Source organism: Trachemys scripta, chromosome 2 (genome assembly GCF_013100865.1).
Source record: "Trachemys scripta elegans isolate TJP31775 chromosome 2, CAS_Tse_1.0, whole genome shotgun sequence".
NCBI classification, from domain to species: Eukaryota; Metazoa; Chordata; order Testudines; family Emydidae; genus Trachemys; species Trachemys scripta.
The window spans coordinates 46,574,822-46,592,876 of NC_048299.1; the positions used below are offsets into that span (position 1 = coordinate 46,574,822).

The 18,055-nt window shown below is 42.1% G+C and overlaps 1 protein-coding gene across 3 annotated transcripts in view; it reads left to right on the forward strand.

Moving 5' to 3' along the window:
- DYNC1I1 (dynein cytoplasmic 1 intermediate chain 1) overlaps positions 1–18,055 on the forward strand; it is a 245,094-nt gene that overhangs the window by 15,774 nt on the left and 211,265 nt on the right. The window contains exons 2-4 of one of the 3 annotated variants that reach the window (XM_034760492.1): positions 4,281–4,395; positions 6,703–6,817; positions 11,467–11,608. In XM_034760492.1, the coding sequence (XP_034616383.1) occupies positions 4,288–4,395; positions 6,703–6,817; positions 11,467–11,608 (365 nt within the window). In that variant the 5' untranslated portion in view covers positions 4,281–4,287. The remainder of the gene's footprint in view (positions 1–4,280; positions 4,396–6,702; positions 6,818–11,466; positions 11,609–18,055) is intronic. The other 2 variants (XM_034760494.1, XM_034760493.1) reach the window with 2 other exon arrangements.

An 18,055-nucleotide genomic window follows, 5' to 3' on the forward strand; every position in this document is an offset into this window, starting at 1 on the left:
GGCTAAAGACATTAAAGAGCGTGAGGTGCTCAGATACTGTAGTGATGGGAGCCATAGAAGTACCTGAGAAGTACCTGATATGGCACCAACAGCTCTAAAGCCAGTTGCAAGCTCCTGTGCACTGTTGGGATATAAACAGTGCATAGGCCATGTGCTGACACTCTGCATAGTGGGGAATTTCAAAAGCAAATACATTTTAAAATAACTTTCCTATAGTAATGCATTTGACACATAGAATAGCCAATATCCGAAGCTTTCTATTCATAGAGCTAATAAACAATGTCAACTAAATAATTGGTGTCACATACAGTGATTGAAAAAGAGCAATATATTCAATACCAGCATAATGCTTTATCTCAGTCTGCTGGCTGGCTCAGATGTCCTAACAAGGGGGTAATGGAATCTGACTTTTTGATTTGCTCTAAAATCCTAGCAGCAGACTTCTTGGCCATTTGAAGCCTGGTAAGCTAGTTGGAAGATCAAAGAATTACAGTAATATGCATAGGAAGACAGCAGCTAGAGATAAATATTTCAGTCTCTTGTATCATTTAAAGAGGGAAATGCAGGGCTTCTTGCAGCATTCCTCAGATGAAATTTAATGCATTATCTTTGCTGTATGTGAGGTTCACTGTGTTAAAAAAGACACATATGTAATAGAATATTATGTCTCTTAATGAGGGGTTTGCAGTGTTATAAAGGAACAGGTGAAAGATTAAATAGCTGATGCTCAGATCATGGAAAAAGTCATTTTTATTTCCTGACATTAAAAGAACCAGCTTTTGGAAACCTATTCAATTGATATCTGAAAAACAGCTTGAAAGGGAAGTTAAGCCCTCAGGGTTTCTGTCGTCAGCCTTAAAACAAATTTGCATATTTTCTGCATAGAAATAGGATCCCACTCCCTGTTGCCAAACTGCAGAACTAAAAGGATGCAAAAAGCTTTATCTAGTCCTAAGGGCTCCTAGGGGAAACTCTATAATCAGCATTCAAATGTGTGCAACAGATTAGGAAAATTACTTCAAATAGGATTTAGACCATATCATTGCAAGGCCCACAAATCCAACACAGATTTTAAAGGCAGAGTAATACTGATATTATCATTAAAAAGTCCATATTCTTTTCTAATCATTTGCCTGTTCAAAATATCCCATCTTTTATATTGACTGATCACATGGTTCATTGGCACCCAGAAATTATTATTGTTGCTTGAAGTAATATTGCTTTGTGCTATTTATGTGGACTAGTGTTGTTCTGGCTGTTTTGTTTTCTTTTTCTCAAACTGAAAACAATGAATAATGCATTTATGTTTATGAATGGAACCAGGACAGAAGGAGTAATCCAGCTGGCTATCAAAAAAATATGACCATGTGTAGAATTATGCAGCCAGATGGGCCAGAACTTGTTAGCTAATTGAATCTTCCATAGTTATAGTCCCACTGCTGTTTTCTACATTTACGCTGAGCTGGTAGAGGATGAACCAGGAAACCACTGCAGGGCTGCCCAGAGGGGGGGCAAGTGGGACAATTTGCCCCAAGCTCCGCAGGGGCCCCCACGAGAGTTTTTCGGGGCCCCTGGAATGGGGTCCTTCACTCGCTCCAAGGGCCCCGGAAAACTCTCGCGGGGCCCAGGCCCAAGGAGCTTCTTCTGCTCCGGGAATTCTGCGGCGGGGGGTCCTTCCGCTCCGGGACCCACCGCCGAAGTGCCCCGAAGACCCGCGGTCGGGGGTCCTTCCGCCACGGGACCCGCTGCCGAAGTGACAGGTCTTCGGCGGCAATTCGGCGGCCGAAGACCCCAGACTCCTTGAATCCTCTGGGCGGCCCTGAACCACTGTAGGCTGGGAAGCCTGAGAATCCTGAAACCTACTGTGCCATGATGCAGCCCACAAACTTCAGCCCTACATTCTGTGTTGAAGTATGGCTTGGACAAAGAGGCGTTTAACTGCTGGTGTGTTTGTGCTGGGGTATGACTTCAGCCTGAGGAGCATTAACTTGCATGACTTGCCATATTCAGCTCAGTTTGTGCTGAAGCAGATGCTCTTGATCCTGCTCTTTCTGCTACTGCTCTAGATTTGTTGAGTTTACGCATTTACTCCGTATTGCATGGATTTCTCTGTCTCCTCTGCCTCCATAAACAAAAATATCTTCAAGGACAACATAAGAATTTCAGTTGTGTATTTGGGGTTCCCAGGAAATTCTGCTGTCAGTACCTGCTATATCATGGACTCATTTTACTTGTTTTGAGGGGGGAAATTTGTGACAGCACAAGAATTTGATAGCTTGAAATGTCTTTTTTAGCATGCAGATTTACAGGTTATCTCCTGTCAGTGCAGGCACTGATTTATATGTAGCTGTCATTAGTATCAATGGAGAGTCACCCATTTAAATTTCCCATGCATGGCATCAGACAATAGACCTCTGTTGCATGTACATGCCATTTGCATTGACCACATTGATTCTGAGCTGTAATGTGTATGTGGTCAGTGAGGTATGAATTAAAAATACAAAAGGATGTAATTAGCTCTTTACTCTAGACTCTGTGCTAGTGTCTCTGAAGGAATCTTTATGTAAAGTATTATTGAGCAAATAAATCCCTATTGATGCCATTACATGATAGTACATAACGGTTCTGAAGCTGGTTTTACAGACTGAGTAAATAATCAGCGAGTTAAGTCAATGATTTGTGAAGTAATAGTATGGTTTAACAGCTAGAGCACAAGTCTGGCATTAGTTTGTCTTTTGGGAGATATGATCTGTGTCACAGGTCACCTATCTGTAAAATAAACAAACAAACATAATACTGATTTTGGGGGCACAGTCAAATAACTGCAGAGACTGGAGACTTTCAAAACAGCGAGAGCTTATTTGTTACGAAGACTTTGCATGAATCCTTAGAAGGGGGAGTGAATTTCATTCTGCAAGAAGTGCAATTACTTCACTCAGGAGAAGATTCACTTTCACCTCTACCCCCTGGCAAATCCTTGGTGCCCAGTCTGGCTACTTGGCACAGGGGGAACAATATACCCTCAGAATATAAAAATGGTCACAAAAGAAATAAGGCTGACATTAATATTTAGAGCCTGATCTTGTACCAAAGTATGAAGTTTACAACAGGGGTCCATGGGAAGATGATTGAGCTCCTGGTGTCTAATCCAAAGTTTATTGAAATCAGTGGGAGTTTTTCAGGCCTTAAAGCATCCATTTAAAGGACTTGCAAAAAGCAGTTGCTTCACAAAGGTGACCTTCTAATAATGGTCATTAGTACATTGTATTAAAGTTAGTTTTACCCAATGTTTGTGGCAGTGTTATGGGATAGGTATACCCCGTCAGAGTGTCAGGTCACGTGTGGTAAAAGAAAGGGAAGAGGCTGTACTGCAGTCAATTAGGGCATATGCTGATGACCCTTACTATAAAACGTGGTAGTACAGCCTAGTGGCCAGAGTCAATCGAGTGACCCTTCCACTCTGGGCAGCCTGGCCTAATGGCCGGAGTCAATAAAGTCACACACCTCTGTGGGATTGTGTGGCCTATTGGCCCATTGGGGAAGTGGAGTGTCACTCGCGGGTGTGTGGCACTCAGGGTAGGGGGACTCGGGCCCTCCCTGCTCCTCCAAGTCCCAGCCCAGGGCCCTGGCAGTGGTGGGGTTACTTGCCACCAAGTCTCCTCCCGAAACATGCTGACTGGTTCCCTGGTTCACCCACCGGAGCAAAGTCTAAGTCCCCTGGGCTGCTTCCTCCCCTGCCTTTGCCAGCGATGGTCCACAGGTCTCTGGGGTCCTCAGGCAGTGTAACTCCTGATGGTACGGCATCCTCTCTGGGTTCATCAGGCAGCCTGGAATCCATCTGGTGCTTTGCGTGCTTTGGCTCTGGGCTTGTAGCAGCTCCCTGGAGAGAGCCTGCAGTTTGCATTCTCTCCCTTCAGCAGCCTGCCCACACTGAGCTGGGCTGCTTCCTTTTATATCTTGCCTCCAGGCTGAGCATGCCCAGCAGAGGTGAAGGGGCATGGCTTCCTCAGCCTGAAATGCACAGTTAACCCTTGCGAGGCTAGGGTGGGGTAGCACAGGGATATTTTGGGGTGGTCTCTTAAAATAGGAAGTTTCTAACAAAGATTATTTTCCATATTACACTGTAGTACTAAGGATCGATGCTTATATAACTATACATTTACAATAATCTCAAATATCATTTTTGATGCAATCAAGTAACATTTTTCAGTAAACAGAAAAAATGTTTAATGCTGACCATTTTTCTCAGTTTCCATAACTTTTATTTTATTTTTCAATAGAGTCAAAATGTCAGACAAAAGTGATTTAAAAGCTGAGCTCGAGCGCAAAAAGCAGCGCCTAGCACAAATAAGAGAGGAGAAGAAACGGAAGGAAGAAGAAAGGAAAAAGAAAGAGGTAAATGTGCACAAACTCATTAAAATATCAGAAGCCTACAGAAAGGTCCAAGGTTTAGCATCCCAATATGGTTTACGTAGGACAGGTGTCATGTAGGAAGTGATCGTCATAACCACAGCAGCTTTAAGCCTAAAATAAAAATGCTTATGTTCAGCCACGAAAGTTTGAAATAAAAATCACCTTCAGAATATTCAAGTTGTCAGCAGACCGCAGTTTGGACAACATGATATGCATATGTAGAAAGGAATAAGATTTGCAGGAATGCTTTCTTCTGGGAATTCCTTTAGTGTGGGGAGAGGGCTTCAATTTTTTTTTTTGACCCATTACAACTTAAATAAGTGTTTTGGGTTTTTTTTTTTAACTCTTAAGACTGGCTTGATTGCTGGCTAAGGTAACAGATTTACAGTGATGATTCTCCACTAAAATAAAACATAATTGCAATTGCATTTTAGCCTCCTGGCATCAGTGCATCTTTCAGCTCTATTAAAGTTTGATTGACATATTAGTTTATTTGTCCTTGACAATATGCATTAGGTTTTTCATTAAGGGATTTGTGCTTCTTTTTATTCAGTCACTTAGTGAAATAGAGGTGAGAATTGACAGGGAAAGGATATTCATTTTCATGCAAAGTCAAAGAAGCATTAAGTGATTGTTTCTTTTCCTTCAAATGTCAACACTTACTGTAGTTTAAAGCACCTGTTATCCCTTACTAATAACTGGTTTCCTTTTAAACTGACACCTTAATATCGTTCATGTGTTTCATAGAATTACTATGGAATCTGATGCGATACAAGAAATCAAAGTTCCAATTCATGTTGTCTTTTTTAATATTTTTTTCATTTTATACAGTTTTGTACAATTACCAATAAACAGTCCATAAAGTCAGTCAGGGAGGGGAAAGGAAAAAGAGCCACCTTACTCCACTCCATAAGAGGTTTTAAACACACTGTATTAATTAACAGTCAGTTAAGCAAGACATGGAGAAAGAAGGGAGCCAAGCCAATGGATTGTATGTCTTCTCGCAGACATCAGGAACCAGGAGATTTCAAAGCCCCACCTCTTGCCTCTCTCCTGCTCTTTCCCCTAGCGAGGCTTGTGTGTGTGTTTGTAGGGGGGCATTCCATGGACACTAACTCAGATCTTGAAGAGTTATGAACACTTGTTCCCCTTTCTATTGTTTTTTTCCCCATGGAAGGAGAACATTTAGCCTCATGTAGGCCCCATTGCTGTCAGTGGAAGTTTTCCCATTGAATTCAGTGGGAACAGAATCACGGCCATATTTATTTATTACTTTCAAGTGTGTCAGGGTCAGTACATATTTTAGCTAAGGGCATGTCTACAGTAGAAATTTGCATCGGCGCAGCTGCACTGATGAAGCTCTGCTGCTGTAGCACTTCTGGTGAAGATGCTTTAAGCCGACAGGCGAGAGCTCTCTTGTTGGCTTAATAACTCCACCTCCACAGGAGGCAGTAGCTATGTTGGTGGGAGAAGCTCTCCTGCTGACATAGCACTGTCCACACCAGCGCTTAGGTCAGTGTAACTATGTCGCTCAGGGGTGTGGATTATTCACACTCCTGAGCAACATAGTTATACTGAAGTCATTCTGTAGTGTAGACCAGGGTTAATTCAGTTTGACTGTCTCTATCTGTGGCTAGGTCCACACTACCTGCCTGATTCGGCGGGTAGAGATCGATCTTCTGGGATCGATTTATTGCGTCTCATCTGGACCGAAAAATCGATCCCAGAAGCATTCCCCCATCGACTGCGGAACTCCTGCTCGCCGAGAGGAGGAAGCGCTGTCAACGGGGGAGCTTGCCTGCGCCGCGTGGACCAGCAGTAAGTAAACTTAGTTCGATCTAGGAAACGTCGACTTCAGCTACGCTATTCCCGTAGCTGAAGTTGCGTTTTCTAGATCGATCCCATGCCCCAGTGTGGACCAGCCCTGTAACATGTCAGCCTTCTTATGCAGAATTAAGATCAAAGGTCTCTCTTAACCTCCCAGTATTCTACAGTACAATGGCATCCGACAAGTAATAGGGGAAAGATTTGAATCATAGCTTAAGAAATATTCCATATAAATCTGTACTGGTTCCTGCAAACATCCCTTTGGCTAAATCCAGTCTCAAACACTGGCAGAGTCCTCCTGTTATAAATCCAGTATAAATGAGCTTCCCAAGTGTATTTTCATGACTGTCACAGTACTCCCTAATAGCCCAGGAACCATGGTGCATATATGTTCTTCTCCCACTTATTCAAGAAACCGCATTGTATGTCATTCAAGCTAATTGTTTATTATCTTTTATTCAGGCTGATCAGCAGCAAAAGAAAGAGCCAGTTCAGGAAGATTCGGATCTAGATCGCAAAAGAAGAGAGACAGAGGCTTTATTACAGAGCATTGGTATATCCCCAGAACCACCTCTAGGTACTCAGATGAGCACATTGTAAACATGGGGCTATTACACAGTTAATGCATTTTTTTAATTAAAAGCATGCTTTGCTTTTGTGTTATTTGGCTGTATTAGTGAAGTGAACTCTTCTGCTTGGAAACCATTCATATCATATCACTCATATACGCCAGTTCATAGCATTTCCACCACTTGCCATTGCAAACCATCAGCTTTATTTCTGAGAAGACTTTTCATAAACACAATTCTAAACCATGTTTGATTTCTTTGGTTGCTGCTCTATTTATATTCTCTCCTATCTTTCCACCCAATGATATTAATATTGTATCTCATTAGTACCAATTATTGGACATAAATACAGTTTTATCATTTGTATACTCAAAGAAGGAAAATATCTCTGTGGAAGGTTTTCTTATTATGTGAAATAATTTTAAACAAGCAAAACTGAAGAGAATTAAAAAGGAAAATATCCAAATATTAACAAACTTATAGTCAAATCATTATTTTAGATTGTTTTATATAGTTTATTTCTTGCTTTCATTGCTTTTCTGTTTTTGACTGTTTAGTTCTTAAACCCTAGATTCCTCACCTTATATACATATGGGATGATTTTATAATATGGGTTTCATTATCAAATCTATTTCTGTTAACATGTCTTGCATGCAGTGTTTTATTCTGTGTTGCTCAATGTGTGATTCCAAATGTGAGAAATTATTTTGCCTATTTTTCATTTGTTTCTCTCTCCCTCTTATTCAAAAGTGTCTTGAATATCCTGGATGAAATCATGTCTCCATTGAATTAATGAGAAGTTTTCCCATTTATTTCAACGGGGCCAGGATTCCACCCCCTATATACTGCTGTCTGCAATATTCAGGGACATCCAAAAGCTCAACAAAGCATTCAGGCCCTGATTCAGGAAAGCACTTAAGAATGTGCTTATGTGCTGTCCTGAATAGGGGTGCTCTCGTGAACTGGGGCCTCAGTTCCTAAATGAAAGCAACTAAAACTTACAGAAATGTGTCCCTATTTTAATAAATTATGATGCTGTAATTCCAGCAATGAGGTATCAAATTCTGAAAGAATTGTCTGACAATTAATTGTTAGGTTATTTTAACTTATCAGAAAATGCATTTTGTATATTATATAGAGATATTATAAAAGCAAATTAACAGTAATTTTAATAGCAAAAAATCACAAAATATAAATATTTATCTACTAAGGATCCCCAAAATTATTATGTCCTGTCTATTGCACATGGAGTCATAGAGTTTAAGGCCAGAAGGGACCACTAGATCATCTACTCTCACCTCCTGTATATCACAGGCCACTAACACCACCCAGCAACCGCACACTAAACCCACCAACCAAACGCACATAAAACCATTGCAGAGTAGTTCAACTTCCTATCCTGAATGAATAATGTTTACTATGACACTATCCAGAGAACCTTAATTTAACATACAAAATTATTAATTCTTGTTAAACAATAGCATTTCCTTTCGCCAGTATATATTGACAATCAAAATCTCTTCATAAAGTCCCTCAGTCCTTCCTTAAATGTTTTTAAGGTCAGGCTTGACAAAGTCCTGGCTGGCATGATTTAGTTGGGGATTGGTCCTGCTTTGAGCAGGGGGTTGGACTTGATGACCTCCTGAGTTCCCTTCCAACCCTGATATTCTATGATTCAATGAAAAATTTCTGGAAAAATACACCACAAAACCAATGATATAACTGAAGTACATCAATGATATTTTCATCCTCTGGACAGATGACCTAAACTCCCTCAGATTTCCACCACAACTTCAACTATCACCACCCAGCCATTAAACTCTTTCTAGAATACTCCCCACACCAGCATCAGCTTCCTGGACACCATGATTAGCTTCAACAATGGACTCTAACAGACATCTATTATACAATAAACCCACAGATCATCACGCTCACTTCCACAGATCCAGTAACCACCCCAGACACACCAAGAAATCTGTTACCTACAGCCAGGCACTCAGATACCACAGAATATGTTCCAGAGAGAAAGTCTGGGATAGACCTTAGGACACGAAATTGCCTTCGCCAAACAAGGACATTCCACCAGAGAAGTAGGTAACATAATGGAATGGGCAACTGAAATATCCTGGGAGAACCTGCTTTACCACAGGGGGGAAAAAAACCCACCGACCTTACACCCGTAGATGTCACCTATGACCCCACACTGGAACCCATATGGGATATCAAACAATTGCAATTCATACTTGATGGAGAGCATACCCTGATTTTTTTTTTTCCTGACCCCTCCCCCCCCTTCTGGCCCTCAAACACTCCCCAACCTTGCTAAGCTCATCATCAGAAGACACCACAGACCAGGAGACACCAACTCAAAGTGGCACCAGATCCTGTCAGAGCAACAGATGCCAAACCTGCATATATATTTCCGCTGCTAATATGATCACTACCCCCACAATACACCTTTCAGAATCCGTGAGTTCTACACATGCCTATTTTAACATATGGTGTACCTCATCCAGTGTATCAATTGCCCCAACAACAACAATGCGGGTGAAACCAGACAATCACTATGCTCTTGAACTCACACAAAAAAATGATAAAAGAAAAAAACACTCTATCATCTGTGGGTGAACACTTTTCACAAAGTAATCACTCCATATCTGACCTCTTAGTCCTCACCCTCAAAGGAAACCTGTACAACACCTTCAAAAGACTAGACAAGGCGCTTAAAGTCATAACTCTGCTGGACACTAAAAGCCACAGACTTAAAAAAGCCACTGGCTTTATGGACCATTACGACAAGTTGTAACACACCATGCTGCCTGCTAACCTTCTGTTGTCCTACAACAGATGAGAGTGGTCTCCTACAACATGTTGAACCCCTTGTGCTTAACAATCTGTCCCACCTTGTATTTAACTTGAACAGCCTGGTTTCCTTCCCCAGACCGAAAATAAGCTCTCTGAAGCTTGAAAGCTTGTCCTGTCCACCAACTGAAGTTGGTCCAATAAAAGATATTACCTCACCCATCTTATCTCAATCAAAAGACATTAACAGCTGTAATCCTGTCCCTTTGGATATGTATACAATATCCAGCTCTCTCTGGAGTTACCTAAAACTAAGGTTACATCTACACTTGGAGCTAGAGATGTGATCCCCAGCTTGTGCAGACATACACTACCTCTCATCATCTAGAGTGCTACAAACAGTAATGTAGATGGGGTAGTCCGGGCAGTGGAGAGCAGCGACATGGGGCTAGCCATGACACGTACAAAGCTGCCTGAACCCCATGGGTATGTATTCAGCATGGCTAATCTCTGCCATCGCTCCTGTGCTGTCCTGGCTACAGTACTAGTTTTAGCATGCTAGCTCGATGAGAGCTAGCCCGAGTATGTCTGTGTGAGCTGGGAATCACACCCTTGTTCCATAGAGTCGACATACCCAAAGATGCAAAACCACTGCATGCCTGTACCTGCCAAGGGGCTGTCATGAAAATGAATTAATTTTTCATACTCTAGTCATTTCTCTGCCAATCCCTAGTGAGAATATGTGTGAAAGATTTGACCAAATGGAAAATCCAAGTCTCTTGACAGGTCTGTCATTATATATTATAGGGTATAACAAAATAGTTAAAAGTTTTACTCTGTTAAATGTAAAAGGAAAATGCACATGATTTAAACCAAATGGAAATCTTTACTGTGCATTAAAATCCTTCTGTGTTTTCTTCCATGTGACTGCTTTCAAGAATACTTGCATTAAATCTGGAGTGGCGACATCTCAGCCTCTTTCTTTCTTTCTTTCTTTCTTTCTTTCTGAAGGACAATTAACAAATATTTTTTTTTACTTTTTGTATTTATTGTTTCTACACTTAAGAGCTTTAACTCTTATGAATTTGTTCCTTTCCTACTTAGTAAGACAAACCTGTCTTTGCATATGTGTGTGTGTGTGTGTGTGCACACACACACACACACACACACGAAATATACCATCCCCTGAAAGTAAAGGATAATGCCTCAGGGTCTGATCAAATGCCTATTGAAGTCCATGAAAGTCTTTCACTGACTTCTGTGGACGTTGGGATCAGGCCCCCAAACAGAAACAGTAACACTCTGCAACTGAAATTACCTAAAAACCCAACCACAACAATACATTCATATACATTCTCATTGCTTCTGGGAGAGGCTTTTTTTACCTGGTTGGATTTCCCCATTCTGTTTTTACTTTGGATCTGATTTACATAAAGAAACGCAGGTCACATTCAATAGATTTTAATTTCAATTCAAATGTAATTGCTTTATTGCCGCGTGCCATTTGATTTTAGCAGAAGAGTTCACTTAGATTTCTAACAAATAAACAAAGAGGTTTGATTTTTAAAAATCTTCTACAAATCAAATTTAAAATTAGCAAAAGAAACAACAGTGTTGCTTTACTTCCACAGTATCCCTACATCAATTATGTAGAGAATTAGAGTTGCCTTTCAGATCTGTCTAAATTCATTATAATTTTAAAATTTCCAAAAATATTTAAAAATTCACTTGACTCTTTTCCTTTTCTTTTCCTTTCCTTTCCTTATTTGCTTTCACCATTTCAAACTCTCCTAATCATTTATCCACTATCATTTGGTTGATTGGTTTTGATTTGTCTGACACTGCTCTTCATCAGTGCAGTCGCTGCATGATTTAACATGGGATACCTGTTATTTTCATTATTTAGTCCCAACCCCTATGTCTCCCTCTTCGAAATCAGTGAGCACCCCGAGTGAAGCTGGCAGCCAGGATTCAGGAGATCTGGGACCAATAGGAAGGTAAGACAGACATTAGATAATGTTGAATGAAAGTATTTTTTCACTCCTCACTTTTTTTATTTATTTAAACAAGAACATTGTAGGTCCAATATATACATTTGTTTCTGCATTCTTCACCGTGTGTTACCATTCAATATGGCTGGTGTCAGGTATGGAGTAAAGGTATTTGGCAGTCTGATCTTCAGTTATAGACATCAGAAATTAATGCAAGAAGCAGAAATAAATAAATAAATAGGTAGCATCTACACTGATGTGCTGCAGCAGCGCTGCTATGCTGGTGCCACTGTAACATTTTAGTGTAGACAAGCTCTAAGAGACTGTGCTCCCAGCCTGGTCAGAAGAGCCAACAGAGGAAGGGATAGCTCAGTGGTTTGAGCATTGGCCTGCTAAACCCAGGGTTGTGAGTTCAATCCTTGACGGGGCCATTTAGGGATCTGGGGCAAAAATCTGCCTAGGGATTGGCCCCCCTTTGAGCAGGGGGTTGGACTAGATGACTTCCTGAGGTCCCTTCCAACCTTCACATTCTATGATCACCATTTCAGCCCTGTCATAACAGCAGCATGGTGGCTGTTCACCATGTTCTATATCCAGACCTGCTTCCCGTCCTGCCCTTGCTCCACCCTTCGCCTGCTCTGCTTCAGCCCTAATTCCTGCCTGCTTCTGAACTCCTGTCTCTGCCCACTGGCTTGCCTCTTGACCACACCTCCAGTTCTGCCCTCTGATTCTGCTCCGACCACTAGGCTAGATTCCTGCTCCATGCACTAGATTGCACTGCCTACACCTTGGTGTGTGATACCCTACTATAGGCTTTAATTTAAAATAGATACAGGCTTTCTACATCAATATAGTGCACATTGATGCTGACAGTGGTTCATGCTTAATCCGTTGATTACACCTTTGCACATGGAGGGAGTTATCTGTCACAATTTGGACTACACAAGCACTTGCATCTTTGTCATCAATGGTTGCATCCGTTGTTGGCAGTCAAAACAGACTGTGCTAGTGTCAAGGCTACACATCATGAAGCACTGCGGTCTTTGGCCCATACTTCCTCAGTGCTTTCAACCTATTGGATTGTCTCAAAATTAGGCTATAAATTTGAAGGCATTTTCTGGATTGCTGCGAGTACACCATATATTCTCTGTTAAACCCAGCCCTGGGTTTGTGGTCTGCCAATGTGTCTGCCACCATGTCTGATTACAACAGAGGGATTGAGTTCTGTGCCAGAAATGGCAGTTGAGTTTTATGTGCATTGTCCATTTCTGATATTATTGTGTCTCTAGCATCCTGCTGAATCAGGGATCTGCTGATGATTTTTCAGGGCAGCTAGTCTCTGCTCACTGAGCATATATAAACATGAGGCGCTACTCTTCCTTCTTTTATTTTACTCTCCGTGATGGCGATGCACTTTTACTCATATTGCCATCCGTCTCAGAAGCAATATGATATTTAGTGCTGTCTCGCAAGAACCACCACCCGCTCCCAGTTCCATTGAAGGCTGGCTAACAATGGGGCAGAATCCAGACTGGATCATTTAGATGACTGAGGGAGCAGTTCCTGCACTGTTAATGCCTCACCCACAAATAGGTGTTCTGTTACAACTAGTCATTTTTTGATGATGTTGCTAACACTACTGCAAGCATGGGTGGCCAGTGACCTGGCTGTTGGGGGAGGCTAGCCCCCGGCCCCTCCCCTTGTGCCCGAGGCCCCACCTCTCCCAGTCTGCCCTCCCTCCCATGCAGGAGCCCACAGCATCCCCACTGCAGTCACCAGCCCAGTGCCAGATGGCTGGGCAGCATGGCTTTAACGCCCTCAGCCCCGGTACTCCACGAGGCCAGCCCCAGAGCACCGGGCAGTGCAGCTCCAGTGCCCCCAGCCCTGGAGTGCTGGGTGGCATGGGCCGAGAGCAAGGCAGTGCGGTCCCAGCCCCAGCCATTTCGAGTCCCTGCGGGAGGCAGGCCAGCCAGGCCAAGCCCCAGTCAGCCTGGGCCAGGGCAGAGCACCAGGAACTGCAGGAGTGGTCCTGGGGGCAGGGCGTGGGCTGGGCCACGTGCAGCCTCCCCCAGCCAACAATACCCACTGCCCATGACTGCCAGAATAACAAGCAAGTACAGACAGACAGCAATCTTGCAGGTATTCTGACCACTAAATGCTGAAGAACTTACCAAAGGAAGAACTTGCCATCAAAGCAGAGTCCCATGGCATGAATTTTGCTTCAGGGGGTGGGATATGTTCCAATTTGAGATTGCAGTGCTAAATATATGACTACCTTCCTCTTGAGACTTTAGTGAGGCTATGGGATCATGTACTTGTAAAATATATTAATACTCACTGAGAACATTTGAGACAGATTATCTTGTCAAGGCACTTGACTGCTACTGTGTCCAGGTCTGGTGTCCATAATTCAAGAAGTACACCTCTACCTCGATATAATGCTACTCGATATAACACGAATTCAGATATAACGCGGTAAAGCGGTGCTCCGGGGGAGCAGGGCTGCACACTCCGGTGGATCAAAGCAAGTTCAATATAACACGGTTTCACCTATAATGTGGTAAGATTTTTTTGGCTCCTGAGGATAGCGTTATATCGAGGTAGAGGTGTATGTTGATAAATTGGAGCGGGTTCAGAAAAGAGCCATGAGCCTGATTAAAGGATTGGAAAACATGCCTTATAGTGATAGACTGAAGGAGTTCAATCTGTTTAGTTTAACAAAAGGAAGGTTAGGAGTGACTTAATCCCACTCTATAAATACTTACAATAGGGAAAATAAATTTGATAAGAGGGCTCGTCAATCTTGTAGATGAAGATAAAATTAGATCTAATGGCAAGACAAATTCACACTAGAAATAAGGTGAACATTTTTAACAATGAGGGTAATTAACATTGGAACAGTTTACCAAGGGGTTGTGGTAGAGTGTGTATCACCGGAATTTTTAAAATCAAGATTACATGTTTTTTTCTAGAAGACATGCTCTAATTCAATCAGGAATTAGTTCAAGAAAGTCCTGTGGCCTTTGTTCTTCAGGAGGACAGACTAGATAATCTTAAAGGTTCCTTCTGGCCTTGTAATCTATGAATCCCAAAGAGCTAGGGCAGCTAGGCATCTTTGCTAGCTTGCAGTTCTCACACAGATCTCTGTTAAGAGCTGTGACCTGAGAAATTAACACACTAGATGCTAAAAATCTTCTGTGTTCTCAAAAGCCTGTTAGTGACGAGTTCTGGACATACTTGCATATCAGTTAGGTAATTAGTGAGTAACTGGCCTTATTGTCTGCTGGCTTGCCTTAGATAAGTAGCTAGCATTCCAGCAAGTGTTGCTTTACACTCGCCAATTAATGGACTTCCATTTGCATTTTGTCATTGTGTCCCTTTTCTCCATGTGTCCTTTTACCTGTGTAGTCCAAGCATGAGTAGTAACACTAAAGGGTACATTGGCAGGAGGGACCTGATGCTCTAATGTAGTGAGTGAATTAGTCTGACATGGCAGCTGGCCTGTCTGGAACACACTTTGTTCAGCCTTGTAGTGTTATTCTGCAAGCGCCGTTATCCTTGGACTAAGATAATGGCTAAAAAAATGCTATGGTGTCATTATGCTTATTAGGAGGGTATTTTGGGGCAGGGCTACAGGGTGGTGTGGAACTATGGAACCATAACTATCTGTTCAGCTGGTTTGTATGAGTTTTTGTGGGTGATCTTCAGGGTCATGTTGAAATATGCCAAGGCATTTTCACTGGTGATGAAAGTACGGTTTTGAAGAAGCCTGACTTGCCTTGCAGAATATGATAGGAGGCAGTGAGTCTGAGCTGATGGTAGACGCATAATGGTGCTAGAAATGACTGACATGGAGTCTTTTGAGGGCTTTCAGCTGGATAGAAGATCCAAATTAGATTTTTCGTGATGTATTGGCATTCATGTCAGAGAGTAAATCTAGACAGGCAGAGGCACACTATACCTTGCTTTCTGAAGGTATTAGCATTTCTCTTTGTGCTGGGCAAGCACTGGACTGGGAATATGTTGGTCCTCAATATCAGGCTCCTTCAAACCAATTCATTAGAGCTCTGCTAATGCATGCAGAGGGCTTCATTAATTGCCAGGCCATCTACAGGGAGTGAATTACAGTCAAAGGAGGTTTTTATCAGCATGCCTATTTCCCAAATTGCTTTGGATCAATCAGCTGTACTTCTGTGCCTGTTCCTCCGCCTGCACTCCTTGAGGCAGCACAGAAGAGCTGAAAATTGTATCACAGCATGAACCAGCAGGTGGCGTGGGATGAACCGTGTGTCATAATGGGTGAGTTGTTCTGTCTATGGGGTATTCAACCAGGACTCTCTACATGTCAGACTTGAAGGAGCCTATAATGAGCTTCCTCAGAATGGTGTATGTTTTGGTTATGCATTCAACATAATGGGTGTGACCATGTGGGTTGATGACAAGGGTGTGTGTGTGTGTGTGTGTGTGTGTGTGTGTGAGAGAGACAGAGAGAGAGACGTGGTCTATTGGAGAGAAAGTGACATTTGGCAACCTAGGAGTGCAACTGAGGAGATGCATCCTGCCAAAACAGGAGTCATTGTTAGTGTCTAGCTAGTATCATGCAGTCACAATTAGAATCTGATTTTTGCTGACTAGTTTTTTGGTGAATGCCATGGAATATGGGATGAGGCAGGGAGTTGTGGCAGGGAGCCTGAGTGCAGTTAATGTGGTGAGCAACAACCACCTCACCCTCTGCAGGGGGTTAAGTCAGCACCGAGCCCCTTCGACAGTAATCATGTGCTCCTGACCCTTGGAGGCGATGTTGGATACTCCCTACTCCCGTATCTTCTCACACATATGGGATGCTAGCAATCAGAGTGGAATATGCATGAATCTTGGCTCTTGAAGGAACATGTTCACCACACAGTGACCCTGAGAAAGTCCTAATACTTGTTATAATTAGGGACAGAGCATTTTCATACCAGCTCACGTGCAACAATGAATACTGAAAATTATCTGTGCTGAGTGGACACACTTGGGTGGCTTTGTACCTGACAATGTGGCGCTCTTGTGGCATGGATAGTCAATGATAAATTCCCATGGACTTTCCTTGGGAGCTCTGTACTACTAGCAGGAAGAGAGTGTGTTCCCGTTGATTTATTGCATGCCCAGGGCCCCACTGGCTGCTGACATGAGATGCCCAGACAGATCATAAGTGATCCATTTTTTCCAAAGATCTACAATGCCTGTATGTTGTCAGCTAACATCAGGTGTCCATGTGCAAGTTCACCTCTCGGGAGGGGGGGGGGGGGTTATTTGTGATTGTGCTGCTTGCCTGGGTAGAACTTATGCATGAGCACTGAAATCCCTTTGGACTGTGTTTGGGGTTTCCCAGCTGACATGGGGCACCTGCAAGGTTGGTGCCACATTCTCTACTCCTCAGTAAATGGTGAAAGGCTCAGCTGCCTTGGATATACAAAGATAAACTGCTATCTTTCTTCCTGATACCACTTCTCCTATAGTCTGTTCTAGCTCCTTACTCCTCACATATTTTGCTGCCCATACTGCTGAGTGCCTCGTAACTCCTTTGGTCAGAATGAAGACAATAGTATCAGGAAATATTGAGGTTATGGCCACCTTTGTAGTGCTGTAGCTATCTCAGTCACCATCTATGAATGGCTATTTCCTGCTTTAATCTGGTATTCCATAATAGCACTGAAATCTGGGTGAATTATTTCCCACTGTCTAATCTGTAGGTCCTTAGTGTTTTCTGCGGCTACTGATCCTCCTAGTATGGTGTCTAAATAGATGAAGGCCTTGCACTGGATTTTTTAACAGAAATTCCTACTTAAGAAAATCTACAGTGCTGTGCCAAAGGAAGCAGGAGTTTTTACATATCTTGAAACAAATCTGAACCCAATGAGGTCAATTAGACTACTCTGGTGTGTAAAATTTGCTTGCATAAATATAAAAGTCTGCAGGGTCAGGTCTTATTCAGTGCAGTATAAAGAAGAGTTGGGTTCTTAGAAAAGATTTGCTTATAGTGAGGAATTTTATCAACTAGCTGTCCTTATGTTTCAATACTATTGTAATTTTTTGTGCATTTTAGTCCGCTATAAAAGCTGGGTTGGCTCATGTGCCCTTTGGTTGCTGGTTTTTTGTTCTTAAATTTTTTCAAGAAGTGAGTTGCAGAGTATAGTACATGGAGCATTTTTTGGGTACAGAATTGCAGTGGTAATCCTAGAACTATGGCTGTCAATTAATCGCAGTTAACTCAAGCAATTAATTCAAAAAAATTAATCGTGATTAATTACAGTTTTAATCACACTGTTAAACAATAGAATACCAATTGAAATTTATTAAATATTTTGGATGTTTTTCTACATTTTCATATATTATTGTATTCTGTGTTGTAATTGAAATCAAAGTGTATATTATTTTTTATTACAAATATTTGCAGTGTAAAAATGATAA